Source organism: Centroberyx gerrardi, chromosome 4 (assembly GCF_048128805.1).
Source record: "Centroberyx gerrardi isolate f3 chromosome 4, fCenGer3.hap1.cur.20231027, whole genome shotgun sequence".
Taxonomy (NCBI): Eukaryota; Metazoa; Chordata; class Actinopteri; order Beryciformes; family Berycidae; genus Centroberyx; species Centroberyx gerrardi.
Genome location: NC_136000.1, coordinates 29,716,859 through 29,729,811, shown reverse-complemented (window position 1 = coordinate 29,729,811; position 12,953 = coordinate 29,716,859). Strand labels below are relative to the sequence as shown.

The 12,953-nt window shown below is 42.5% G+C and overlaps 1 protein-coding gene across 1 annotated transcript in view; it reads left to right on the top strand.

Annotated features, from left to right (window-relative positions):
- The first annotated feature begins 2,998 nt into the window (after positions 1 to 2,998).
- Positions 2,999 to 12,953, top strand: part of smpd3 (sphingomyelin phosphodiesterase 3) — a 31,103-nt gene continuing 21,148 nt past the window's right edge. The window contains exons 1-3 of the mRNA XM_071894713.2: positions 2,999 to 3,300; positions 5,594 to 5,845; positions 6,214 to 7,180. Of these exons, the coding sequence (XP_071750814.1) occupies positions 2,999 to 3,300; positions 5,594 to 5,845; positions 6,214 to 7,180 (1,521 nt within the window). The remainder of the gene's footprint in view (positions 3,301 to 5,593; positions 5,846 to 6,213; positions 7,181 to 12,953) is intronic.

The following is a 12,953-nucleotide window of genomic DNA, read 5'->3' as shown; positions in this document are numbered from 1 at the left end:
CAGTCAGTCAGCCAGTCAACCGGCGGACCAGAAAGTCAATCAGCCAGCCGAGCAGCAGGCGGTAAACAAGCCAGCAAGTCAGCCAGCTAACCGAACACGCCGCCGTTCTGTCATGATAACATGGATCATTACTGTATACAAAGGCTTTGACTGTACAGATGATTACTGGGATGGGAGAGACAGTGATTATTGTTGAGATGTGCTATTCAGAGGATGAGCGCGGCTGACAAAAGGTTCTCGTCTTTGGAAGAAAATGGCAGATTGTTATGACAAATGGCTCAGACAGTGGCGTTTTGTTGATGATTGTATTATCTGGAAAAGGTAAAAACGCAGACCCTGGACACAAAACTAACTAATATAACAGAACATGTGTCTTCTTTGTCCTGTTTGTATATATAAGCTATTTGGTTGGAGAATGGTGATTACAGGCCCCTATAGTGGTCAGTATTGGTGGTTGACCATTAATGAACTCTTGTAGAGTCATATGTGCTAAAAAGTCAAGTATCATCTTAAGAAGCCTTGATTTACAGCATGGAGCAACCGATAATGTAATAACTGCCAGATCATGTAATAATTGGTCAATATATAATAAAATAGCCCTCTAAATAGGTTGAAAATATAATTAAGCTGGATAATGTAATAACATCTTCAAAGTGATGTGTGAAGATGTAATAATTGAAAAAAAATAGATTAAAAAAAAATATATAGCTGGCAATTTATGACATTTTTTACTGATTAGAGGGACATTTTATTACATTATTCAATAGTTATTACATTATGCTGCACAACATCTTCATAACTTGAGCCACAGCCTTTATCTGACTGCATGGGTTTCAATGTGTAGTGAGCATGAGGCATCTCTTATCACTAGTATTACTATTGTGTTATGTGTATGCAACATATGTGCGTTTCTGCAAAAAACAGATTTGGTGTTTAACACTTAATCTGGTTCAGCGGTGGATATGGTTTAATGGATTAAGGTGACATTGTGTTGTGCTGTACGATGTGGCACCATGTTAACTTAAATGTGCCGTGTTTTACGCTCTCCGGTGGTCCCTGTGGGGTCTATGAGGTTACGTTGAGGTCAACTCTCTCCTTCTGTTCCTGCCTAAAACCCCCAGCTGTTAAAATGAATGAATTATCTATTCATCATTTATTCATACTGGTGGGATTGGTTCACTTCCCACTCTGGCCTGTGTTGGTATTAAAGCATTCAGGGACTGTAACTTCTGGTTAGGTCATCTCTGGGCAGGAGGAAATAAGATCCTTTATGCAGTTGGGTGGTTTGTGTCATATTGACTGTGGTCCATTTGCTGCCATTTATTACCCATACTCTTCTGGGAACTGTTCCCATGTCTGCCACAGACAATTTCCTACCCAACAATATTGTAATGCCAAAACAACCTTGTAAATGCTTGGTAACTCATTCAAGGGTGGAAGTAGTAATACATTTACTCTTGGTCCTGGAATTTAATTGCTTTTTTGTGTACTTTTTTCAATAATTGTAGTATTACAGTATTATACTTTGCTACATTTTAAACCGCATTACATTACAGTACACATTTTATAGGGCTCTCCATTGCAAGCATTGCATCAGAAACGGGCCAATTGTAAACAGCATCTGCATCAAACCCATGTAAGCATATGGAGGAAACATTAAGTTAACTAACTGTAACATTAACAACTCAAATTTATCCATGATAGTAGCTTAGTTAACATCCATCCAGCTACGCTGTTATTGGTTTACGTTAGCCTGGTTGTTGTCTAGCTAGTGCGCTAGCCTTGCTAACTAGTTTATTAGGCTAGTAGCAAAAGAAAGATCAATGTAGCAACGTTATTGAATAATGGGATGGGCATTTTCAGTTTGCTTTTCATCACAGATTGAACAGTGGCATGAATTTAAGAATTTTATTTTTAGAACGCTCAACATGGTCTATAAAAATATACAATATCACAAATTGAATTGTTCTCTCATTCTTTATGCATACTACTAGCTAGTTACAGCTACTTTTTACTATTTTTACACTAGTAGTTTTACTTCTACCTTTCTTCTAAGTAAAGTTAACAAGTTGCTTATTGCAACTGAAGACTTTTGTCAAGTCTCTGAGAGCTTAGTGTTTTTTCAGAATCACAGTATCCCAAATACCATCTTATATCCCAGTAAAGGCTGTTTTTTGGGATCACATTATATGCTAATATGCAGCTGTTTTACACATATCTTAATAACTCAGAATGGAGATAAGAGCTAATCCAACCCATCAAACATTTAAACGTTGAATAGATGTTGATACGATCTTCAAAACCAACAAAAATGACTGATGCAGTACTCTCATACACATACAGGCATATCAGGAATACAGAGCACGACTGTAATCTCCGCCTGTGCACGTCGAAACAATTGTTGGAATATATGTTTGTCCGAAAGCATTCAGAGACATTAGGAGATTAACAAGGTCCATTTTGCTCACTGCACGCTTTCATCAGAGTGACTCAACCGCACAGCTGATCTCTCTCCACTTTTTCCTCCCCTTTCTCTCTCCCTATTTCCGTCCTCTATTCTTCTATCGATCTCTCTCTCTCTCTCTCCAGGTCCTGAGGACATGGTGATGGTTAATGGCCATCCCGTCCCGATGCCGGTGGAGCCCTTGCAATCATAGATCCGTCATCAAGGGAAAAAGCTCTCATCATGGCAACCCCCTACCTCGAGACTGTGCTACTTGACCCCTCCTGTAGGGGGTGGAATTGCTAAGGGAAGGGGAAGTGAGGCTAAGGCAAGCTTGCCAGTGAAGTTAAACAAAAATCACCCAAACCATGTAGTGTACCTTTCTCCAAGCCGGGGGGAGGGCCTAGATTTGAGTTTTGATTTATTTTGGTTTTTTTGTTTGTCCATTTTCGGAAGCGATTCGTGCTCTTTCGCTTTTAAGAGTGCATGCGGGCGTGGACGGTGCATGTGAGGAGAAAGCGATAGAGAGGCAGAGAGAAAGACAGAAGGAAAGAGATGGTTCTCCACACCTCCCCTTACCCCAGTGCCTGTCTGCACTTCTTGGATGGCTTGTCGTGGAGCTTGGTGTTCCCCTGCTACTGGCTGCTGGACCGGCTCCTGGCTTCCTGCGTGGCCACCTCGCTGGAGAAGCGCCGGCGCTCCCAGGACCCCTGCTCCTTCCTCACCCTGTGTGTCCTGGTGTCCGCTCCCCTCTACCTGCTCCTTCTCCTCGCCTCCCTGCCCTTCGCCCTGCTGGGTTTCCTCCTCTGGGCTCCTCTGCAGGCCGTCCGCCAGCCCTACCTCTACACCTACCGCAGGTTAGTGTTGGCTTAGCTAAAGAGTAACTAAACCCCAAACCCAAATCTGCGATGAAGTCTGACATCTAATGGTGACAAGTAGGGTACTGAACTGGCCATCTGCTATTGGCGAATCTTTGGTGCCAGGTGATGTCACCACCTGTTGTACTCTGTAGAAGGTGACATCACCTGGTACCGAGGACCAGCCAATAGCAGATGGCGATTTCAGTACTTTTCACCATTAGCTGTCAGGCTTCACCACAGATTTGGGTTTGGGGTTTACTTACTCTTTAAAGGTGCTATGTGTAGCATTTTTAACCATCAATATATCATCAAATGAATTGTGATACCTTGGTATAATTGCCGTAAACAAAATGAGACCATGGTCAAGACGGCTGGTTGCCTCTATCTCACACCAGTGGTATTGTTAGTGCTAGTGTTTGTCCAAATTAAGACCATATTTCCCATAAACCCTGTTGCTCCCTGTCCCCTCCCCCTCCCTGAAGAGGATCAACATGTTGGAAGTGATTTTTCCATCGGCCTTTCACTCCTTCCACCATCTGCTGCCAGAAACTCTGAAAGCCTTAGCTCCGTTTGCTCTGGAAGAACAGTGCCTTTCTCTTCCTGTTTTGTGCTGTAAAGCAATCCAGCAGATTTCCCTCCAAATCTGACAGTGCCACGCAATGTAAAATGCAGTGTAGAGACAGGTAGAAGCTGTCAATCTTCTCTGTGATGGTCTCATTTGTGTACACTAATTATGCTAGTGTCTCAAAATTAATGTGGGAATGATTTATTGATGTTAAAATGCTACAGGTAGCCTCTTTAATATAAAATAGGATGAAAGTTTAATGATCCCTGTGGGGAAATTGGGTCATCGCAGCAGCAAATAGTCAGAGGATAGAGCAAAAAATAAAATATAAATAAGGACCTTAGAACATGTTAAGTAGGAAAGCATGAGTGAAAAATATGAAAAGAAGTATTGAGGGTGTGCAAAATACCAGCAGTGGAACATACTGAGAGTTCCTGAGAAAAAATGAACACAGAATATGATGTGAAAATTACCAAACATAAAACATACTGTATATTCAGTGTGATGTAAGTGGAAATATTATTTGTATGTCTTTATCGACCACAGACTAGTATTTATTTAGTTAATAATACTACTGTATATCTCTACACCTATTGCAAGTTAGTATTTATTTAGTTAATATTATTTAGTATCTATCTACACCTACCACTCAGTAGTGTATCATTATTATTTAGTATCTGGGCATTCACAAAGCTTCTCAAAAGAGGAACTGCTGATCTGTTTTAGTGTTCAAAGGGTAAATAAGTCCCATAGCACTAAATGAGCACAATATATCTGTGGGGGTTGATAGGGTTGCTGATCAATACCAATGACTCGATTACTTGGCCTAGAGCTGAGATAAGTGAGTAGCATCACAACACATTTCAGCTACGAAAGCCAAAAAGCCTCAATCTCCAGCCAAGAAAGCAAATGACAAAGCAGTATTATTATTCCATCCATTTAGCATATTACCTCTTCACTAGATATTTCTAATGGATCTCTGTTCTAAATAGCTAGCTTACTCCTCTCTACTGTTGCAAGCCCTACTTGTCACCAATAGAGGTCGATAGCGATCATAGATTGCTTAATGCTTCTTTAACAAAGTAGCTGCAAGATGCTTTGGTGGCCCTGATAAGCCTCAATAACATGTTCAACTTGCCTTTTACTCATGAGAATTTCTATGTTAATTTGTTTGCGCGTAAAATCTTCCGATTTATAAAGTGTACTGTGAAGTGCATGTCTTCAGTTTATCACAATAATTGCTTTATTTTGTTGTTTTAATTAACATCTGCTGATGAGTGTGGAGTTTTGTTACCTTTGAATTAAAAGTTTAAATGATTTTATGTTGTCATGGTGATGCCTGTCTGTCTGTCTCTCTGTCTGTGGACACAAAACCCCAAGAACAGTACAATTCCCCCTATAGAGTAGATGATCTGATTAGGTTTTGAAGCACCTTGCTGCATAAATTAGCATTTTAATGAGGAAAAACAGATTTTCTTCAAACTACTATCACTCCTTAATGCTTTAAGATACGGAGTTCATAATAATATCCCCCATTTGTTATGTGAAGATGAGTATGTTGACATAGAAAAATCTGGCAATGAATGCATTAATTAGTTTCATTAATGGCCTCATTAGCATAACTGATTATGTTTAATATATCACGGTGAATACGGAGGGACATTAGGCAGCTCAAGTGCCTCTGGTTTGACTTGACCTGGTATTTTTTTTACCTACCTTCTGCAGACCAGACAAGCACCAGGCAGAGCAGGGCGGGGCCGGGCCAGGGGGAGCCGGGATCGGGGAATGGAGGCCCCAGGGCAGGAGCTTCTGCTTCTGCAGTGCCAACGTTTGCCTGCTGCCCGACTCCCTGGCCAGGTTCAACAACCTGTCAGACACCCAGAGGAGAGCCCGCGAGGTGGGGAAGAGGATTCGCAACGGTGCCAGTCGGCCGCAGATTAAGATCTACATCGACTCGCCCACCAACACCTCCATCAGGTAAGGAAAGCTTGCTCCTGGTTATTCTTAGTGTCTGATTGTTTGTATTTATTGTATTTTTTGATGTATTTATTTTTGTCTAAGGAAGAGAAGAAAAAACGCACACTTATGTAGTTGAGGTGCTCGCTTGCAGGTCATAAACATCAAAAGAAGGGAGAAGCCGCACACTTATTATTATTTTTGTCTAAAACAATCTGTGAAACTTAGTTTTTTATGTGGTAAAATCAAACTTGAATTTCCATGAAATTGGAGTTGCCCTTGGTGCACATACTGCCATTCCTTGGCTGTCGTGCATGACTATACTCACAGGCAGAGAAAACCATTTGCAGATGATTCCTTTCTTTATTTCTTTCTCTTCCATTCATCAGTGCGGCGTCTTTCAGCAGCTTGGCCACAGGTTTCCGCCGTACCTCCTCTCTGGACCAGCGTCCAGACCAAACACACACCACCAACGGCCCTGCCGACACTGAGACCGAACCCCTCACCGAGTGCCCAATCCACCCCTCAGGTGCCACCGACTGCCCCGTCCACCCCATCGCAGGGGCCCAGGGCTCCTCCGAATGCCCCCTTCACCCAGACGGAGCAGACAGCACGGCGGACTGCCCTCTCCACCCTGCAGGGGCCAACAACAACAGCTCAGACTGCCCCGTTCACACCACAGGAGGGGTCCCAGACTGTCGTGTGCATTCCCCAGGGGCTCAGAGCAGCCCAGGCCACCACGACTGCCCCATGCATGGGGAAGGGGCCCCGCCAAAACCCTCCCCGGATTGCCCCCTTCATACCTCAGGGGTTCAGATCAGCATCAGCGCCCCAGAGCCGGACCCTCAGGAGGAGGAGGCCGAAACGGGGAATCACCGGCCTGGGGAGGCGGCGGGAGACACGGGCAGCATGACCGCCTCTCGGGAGTCCCTCACTCGCTACCATGGAGGTGACGGAGGGAGGGACGGAGGAGGGATATCCTCCAACAACACTCTCTCGCATGTCCCGCGCACCTCAATCTTTAAGCGTCCGGGTCGGAAGCGCCGCCACGGGGACGACGGGTTCGACCACGAGATCTCTGCCTTCTTCCCCGCCAACCTGGATTTCCTGGCTCTACAGGAGGTGTTCGACCATGGAGCAACGACGCGGCTGCGGCGGCAGTTGCACCGCTACTTCCCCTACGTGCTGAGTGACGTTGGGCGGTATGGCTGGAAAGGCTGCTGCTCCAGGTTCAAGTTCTTGAACAGCGGCCTGCTGCTGGCCAGTCGCTACCCAATCCTGGACGCGCGATACGAGTGCTACCCCAATGGGAGAGGGGAGGACGCACTGGCTGCCAAGGGAGCGCTGTTTGCCAAGGTCAGATGCTTTATATTACTTTTTCTGTCTCTTCTTCCACTTCTTTTCACATCGCCCACGTGCAAGTTGTGGCTGGAATGCATCCAGAATACGTAGAATTCCAGTCACATTGCGAGACTGACCACCACAAAATCAGGCCTGGAGGGTAGCAATGCAGCAAATATATAATTTTCCACGCAAATACACACAGGCGCACACCCCCTACCCCTGAAGCACTGTTATATTTTCAAACCATTTCAAACTATATTGAAAAATTTGAGATTATTTTTGGGACAACTTCGTACTAAACTTTCCAGACATCCTCATAATTTTCTTCTTGGTTTCAGAGATTAGTTTTGGAGTTGTTCTGTCTGAAAGGTCAAGGTTTACACCAGTTTGAAAAACGTCATAACTAATACCCCAGTCTTCATGTTCATGCATGGCTGCCTTTTGGGGCCTCTGACAAGACTCCATCTTTTGTTGGACAGAGATTTTCAGTCCAGCTGTCACAGAAACAGACAACCTGAATTATTGAAAACACAGTTTCCTGTTTCCTTGGGGGCATTTTTTGAAGTCAGAATATCTCTCTCCTCTTCACGTCGAGGATGTAAAGGGGTAGAAAAGGAGTTTTTCTTCTTCCACATCTCATTCCATTTCAAACTGAGCTGAACTGGAACTAAATGTCACTTCAGGCCTAATTTTCATGCTTTTCCCGAAGCAGAAATGTGTCTGCGCTCTGATCGCTGCTTGGTGCCGTTTCAGCCGAGGGCTAATCTTGTCATCTCCGAAGCCATTATCTGTAACTTTGGCAAGGCAGTAATTGAATCTGCCCATTAAGTCTATTTATACTAAATTAACGTATTATACATTCGTGAAAGAGAGTGAAAGAGAGTGTGAAAGAGGGACAGATAGAGATGGAGAGAGAGTTAGACTAAAGAAGACCTGTCAGCAGTCTGTCTTAATTAAATCAAATTAGCTTGACCTAAGCAGATCCGGAATCATATTCATCAACCAGGTGAGGCCTCAACACTCTGCAGCATAGCTTTATGAGTTGAGTTTTCTCCATCTAGATTGAAAATGTGTGCACGGTTGTAGCACATGTAGACCTGGGGATGTTATAACTCCCAAAACGAAACCTGATAGAATTGGTCTATTGGATTGCACACCTAAGATGGCTACCATAGAATGCTTGAATGCTTGATGTGAATATATCATGGAAATCTGCATCGATTTTGGTGCTTGAGACTCAGAAATCTGATATGGTAGCATGGCAAAGGTATCATTTGGCTGAACATTTCAACATCCCAATTCTTCAAGTCTCACATGGATCCCTCATGGACATGCAGCCTTACGCATGGTGGATGGACTTTTACAATGACTACCATTTTGGTTACCAGTCTATAAACTGTCCTGTATGGGATGTTTGAGATTGATTTATGCTGTGGTTGTCTTTTGTACTGCAATTCCTCTTTGTCCATGAAACACTGCCTTCCATCTGTCTATAAAATACACAAAGGCAGCAGTTTGGCCATTTTCCTTTGGGAGAAAAGGGAGGAGTGCACAGTGTAAACCCTATATAGACATCGCGCAATGTAATAGTGATGAAGCGTTAGACGGTTTGTGTGTGTTTGTCCCACTGTCTCACTGTGTGTGTGCATGTGTGCATGCTCCTGTGATACTGTAAGTGTTGACAGTCTGTGGGTTCATTAATCAGCCACGTACTGTGACTATCACGATCTGAGCCTGGATCTGATCCAGTTCCCGCTGGTTAGCCTCCGCTTCATATAACCCGATGCCAATCGGGGTACCTGTGTGTGCATGTGTGTGTGTGTGTGTGAGTATGTGAATATATGCATGTGTGTGTGTGTGTGTGAGAGCATGCATTTGTGCATCCATACGTGCCCTTAGGCAATTCCTATCCCTCCTATGCTTGCAGGTTGTACTAGATCTAATATAGACACACTTCATCACAGCCTGCATGCTGACAGTCTCATCCTGTTAGCTCCTGCTACCTGCTGACTGTCACTCCAGCTTACAAGTTGGCCTCATATCCCCGTTTCGCCGCCTCCTCCTATACCGGGTCACTCCAGGTCCCTCTGACAGGCTGGCTGTCAGCCAACTGGCAGGAACACGTCTCAATGCAAGCTGCTTATTCTCTGATGCAACATCATTCAGTATTAGGATCTTGGCTGACGCTGCCTCTACAATGGTAACCAAAAGGGTTCTATATAGTGACAGAAAATGGTTATTTAGAGTGCAATCACGCCTATGGTTCTCATTTTCTTTGGTCCAAACTGTGCAACTGTAAAGTAACTGTAAGTCTTTGTAACTTTAGCTAAGCAGGACTTGTCTGTCTCTTCTTCTCTTGTGTTCATACCAGTTAAGATGAAGAAATAGCTGAATATGAGCATCAGTCCAGACTTTCCAAGCATGAGGAACTGCTGGCTATCAGATGTCAACATCCGTCACCTTATACCCATAATCCCTTGCATTTTGGGGTTGTCTCCTGTAGTTGGTAGTTGGATTACGTTCTCACACCTAATGAACCACACTACAGTTCTCTTGTAACTGTCTGTCTGAAACCTGCATTTTCAGGTGTCTCAGTGCCGTTATTTGGTGCCACCAGAGTTCAAATGGCACTGTTCTCACCTGGCCAAATAAACCAAACTAAAGGAGGAAATCAGTTTGAATCCACATTTGAATAAACTGCTCTGAACATACTTGTTGTCAACACCTTTATGGACCTTTATGGTGCTGTAAAGAACCATTTGAGAATGCATGAAATGCTCTAAACCAGCAGTATTGAAAGTACTACAAAGAGAACTACACTGGGTTATTTATCATGATTTACCATTTTTTTTAGTTGAACAAATCAGAGGGCTCTTTGAGTCAGTACAGGTCTATATAGAACCACTAACCTAACCAAAGAACCCTCCTTTTACCTTATAACTCATCTTCCTGCCAACTGCCAGTGACATATCTCAACACAAGTTACAGTTCCTTTCGATGTAACACCATTCAGTATTGGGTTGTGGTACGTCTTCCTCATAACCTGCCTGTTTCCCAGCCAGCTGCTGGCTTTGATGTGCCTGCTGTTCATTCTGCGCCCCTCTCCCTCCTCCAGACGTCTTGGCAGCTTTCCAAAGCAGCGTCTTGTTGCGAACCGTTGCTTCCCCTCCGCGGACCTTTGGTCATTCTCGTTCATTACTACTAGACACTCCGGCTCGCTTCCTGCCAGCTGGGATGCATCTCATTAGATGCAGCTCATTTGATGTACCTGATGTTCACGCTGCGTCCCTCTTCCTCTCTGCTAGATGCTGTGTTTGTTCTTTCATATCAAACAAAAATATGGATGCGCAGTCAAGAAGAAAATGTTAAAGTGGTAATACTCAAGATCGTTTTCTTTGATTTAGTCTCCATCTTTGATGCTAAGCGTTCATTGCTCTGGTGTTTCTGCACTGCACTTCCCAGAGATCAATCAAACAGTGTGTCCAGGGCCCAGTTGTTCAAAAAGTTTAATCTGGATCAGAATGATCCGGATTTGGAAATCCCATGTTTTGCTATCCAGGATCAGGTAATCCATCTTACTTTTGTGCCGGTTTTTCAAAGCAACATTGGATTGGATCACCCTGATCCAGATACAAACTTTTCAAGATTACCAAATCCGGATTACCAGTGCTCTAAATAAGACTACATATCACAATGTAGGCTACTAGCTATGTAAAGAACAACAGGTAGAATAGCCAGCATGGGGTCACCTTAAGTGTTGTTATTTGAAGAGACAGAAAACAGCACAATAAAACAATACAAACATCCTCTTCCATTTTCAATTTCTTTTAAACAGTCAGACCCCTCATCTGACCCACAACAAATAAATAAAAACAAACAAATATACATTATTCACAAATACATTGTGGATATTTTGAACATGAGTTTTAAATCATAAAAAGGCTAAATGTCCAATAGTTAACAAAATAAAGAACGTTCAGAGTTCTTCTTAATTTGTGGAGAGACCAGCTTTTTGAAGCCCTGCTTTTAGGAGGCAGATCTCAAGTCTGGCTTTGGTTTGCTGTAGTTGGGTAAGAGTGATTTGTTCCTCTGCCAGACGAATCTGTACTTCTGCTCTTTCTCGTTTAAGAAGTGACTTATAGGCATCATCATTTTTTTTTTTTTTTACTGTACTGAAAGGCTTAATAGGTAACCTAATGTCTACTTTACTACTTTATCTACTTTATCACTGTAACGGTTAAACAAATCAAGTGCAAAATATAAATAAATGTATATATACTACATGATACAAATGTTGTATTATTTGACCAATTTTAAAGTTTTATTACATTTTGTTCCTGAAATCCACCCTGAATCCACCCTTCTGCTGGGATCAGGATAATCCTGATTTTTTGGATCAAAGGTATCCCAATCCTACTAAAAAGTTTTGAACAACACATACTGAAGGTTTGATTCAGATCAAAACCAAGATTGGATTACGTGATCTAATCCGATTTCAGAATCCTTTTTTTCTTTTGAACAACCCATTTTCAAGATTTGATCCAATCCGATAGCCGAAATCCGATCAGATTACTTCTGAACAACTGGGCCCAGGACTGTGACGTCTTTTTCCTTGGATTTTCTGTTGATGCAGTTTGAGTTTCTGTAGGTGGCGGTCTTTTCTTTGTCTGTTCAGCCATGGTGGCTATCACTGCTCATGCTAACTACCCAGTTCTTCTTCTGTATATTCCAAACAAACTGGAAATGTAAAATGCATCACTTCCTGTGAGGATTTCTCCCAGGAAAGAGCTACAGACAGCAAATGGAAAAGCTTTCATGAATTGGCTATGGGTTGAATCACTATTGTGTTGCATTTAACTGACAATAGACAGTAGTGAAATGGACTTTTATTTATATGAAAATGTAAAAACCACTTTAAGAGAGAGCCTTACAAAGAAAAATGCTCCTAGTATCAGAACAAGACGATGCCAACAAGGAGTGCCTGGTCAATCAACTAATGGTTAACCGGTGTGTGTGTTCTTGCCAAAACACTGAAAGTAAACGCTATTATTTCCTAGAGTTTTACACTGATTCCCTCTGCCTCTTTGCAAGTCTGAGCTGACTTTACTTTATGCGTTAATAACTAGAGATGCCTCGAGTCAAATATACAAGATTTTGTCAAACCCCTTGTGCATCATAGATGTGTGATTGAGACCATGTAGCAACAGATAATGTAATAACTGAAGATGTAATAAAGCCTGATATTACAATTTTTTTTTTTCCTGCCGGCAATTATTACATCGTAAGGGTGTAACTTCTATTAATCATTAAAATATGAATCTGAGGATGGTATGATTTATCTGCAATTTATGACATTAACAGGTATTACAGGGACACCTTATTACATTCTGACAAGCTATTGCATTATCCAATAGCTTACAAGTTATTACACTATTTGTTTCTACAGAGTAGTATTCTATTTCTCATCAACAGCACAAATTAATACAATGGTTAAATTAATTAACGGCACTGACGCTGCCAAGGTTAGAGGTTCTATTCTTACCGTACTTAAGTTGTAACATGCTTTGGGTAAAAGCACTACCAAATTATCTCATGTGTATAATTATATTATCACTGCACTCAACTGTGTAGCAAAGTTACACAATGACTTCAAACCCTTTACTATAGCCGTCTTCTGCTATTGTTCCCAGTTCTTCTCAATAGCCTCTAATAAGCATGTTAACGTGCGCAACTGCTATTTTTCCAATATAAATTCAATCTCTTGTCAATCTCACTGTGGGCAACC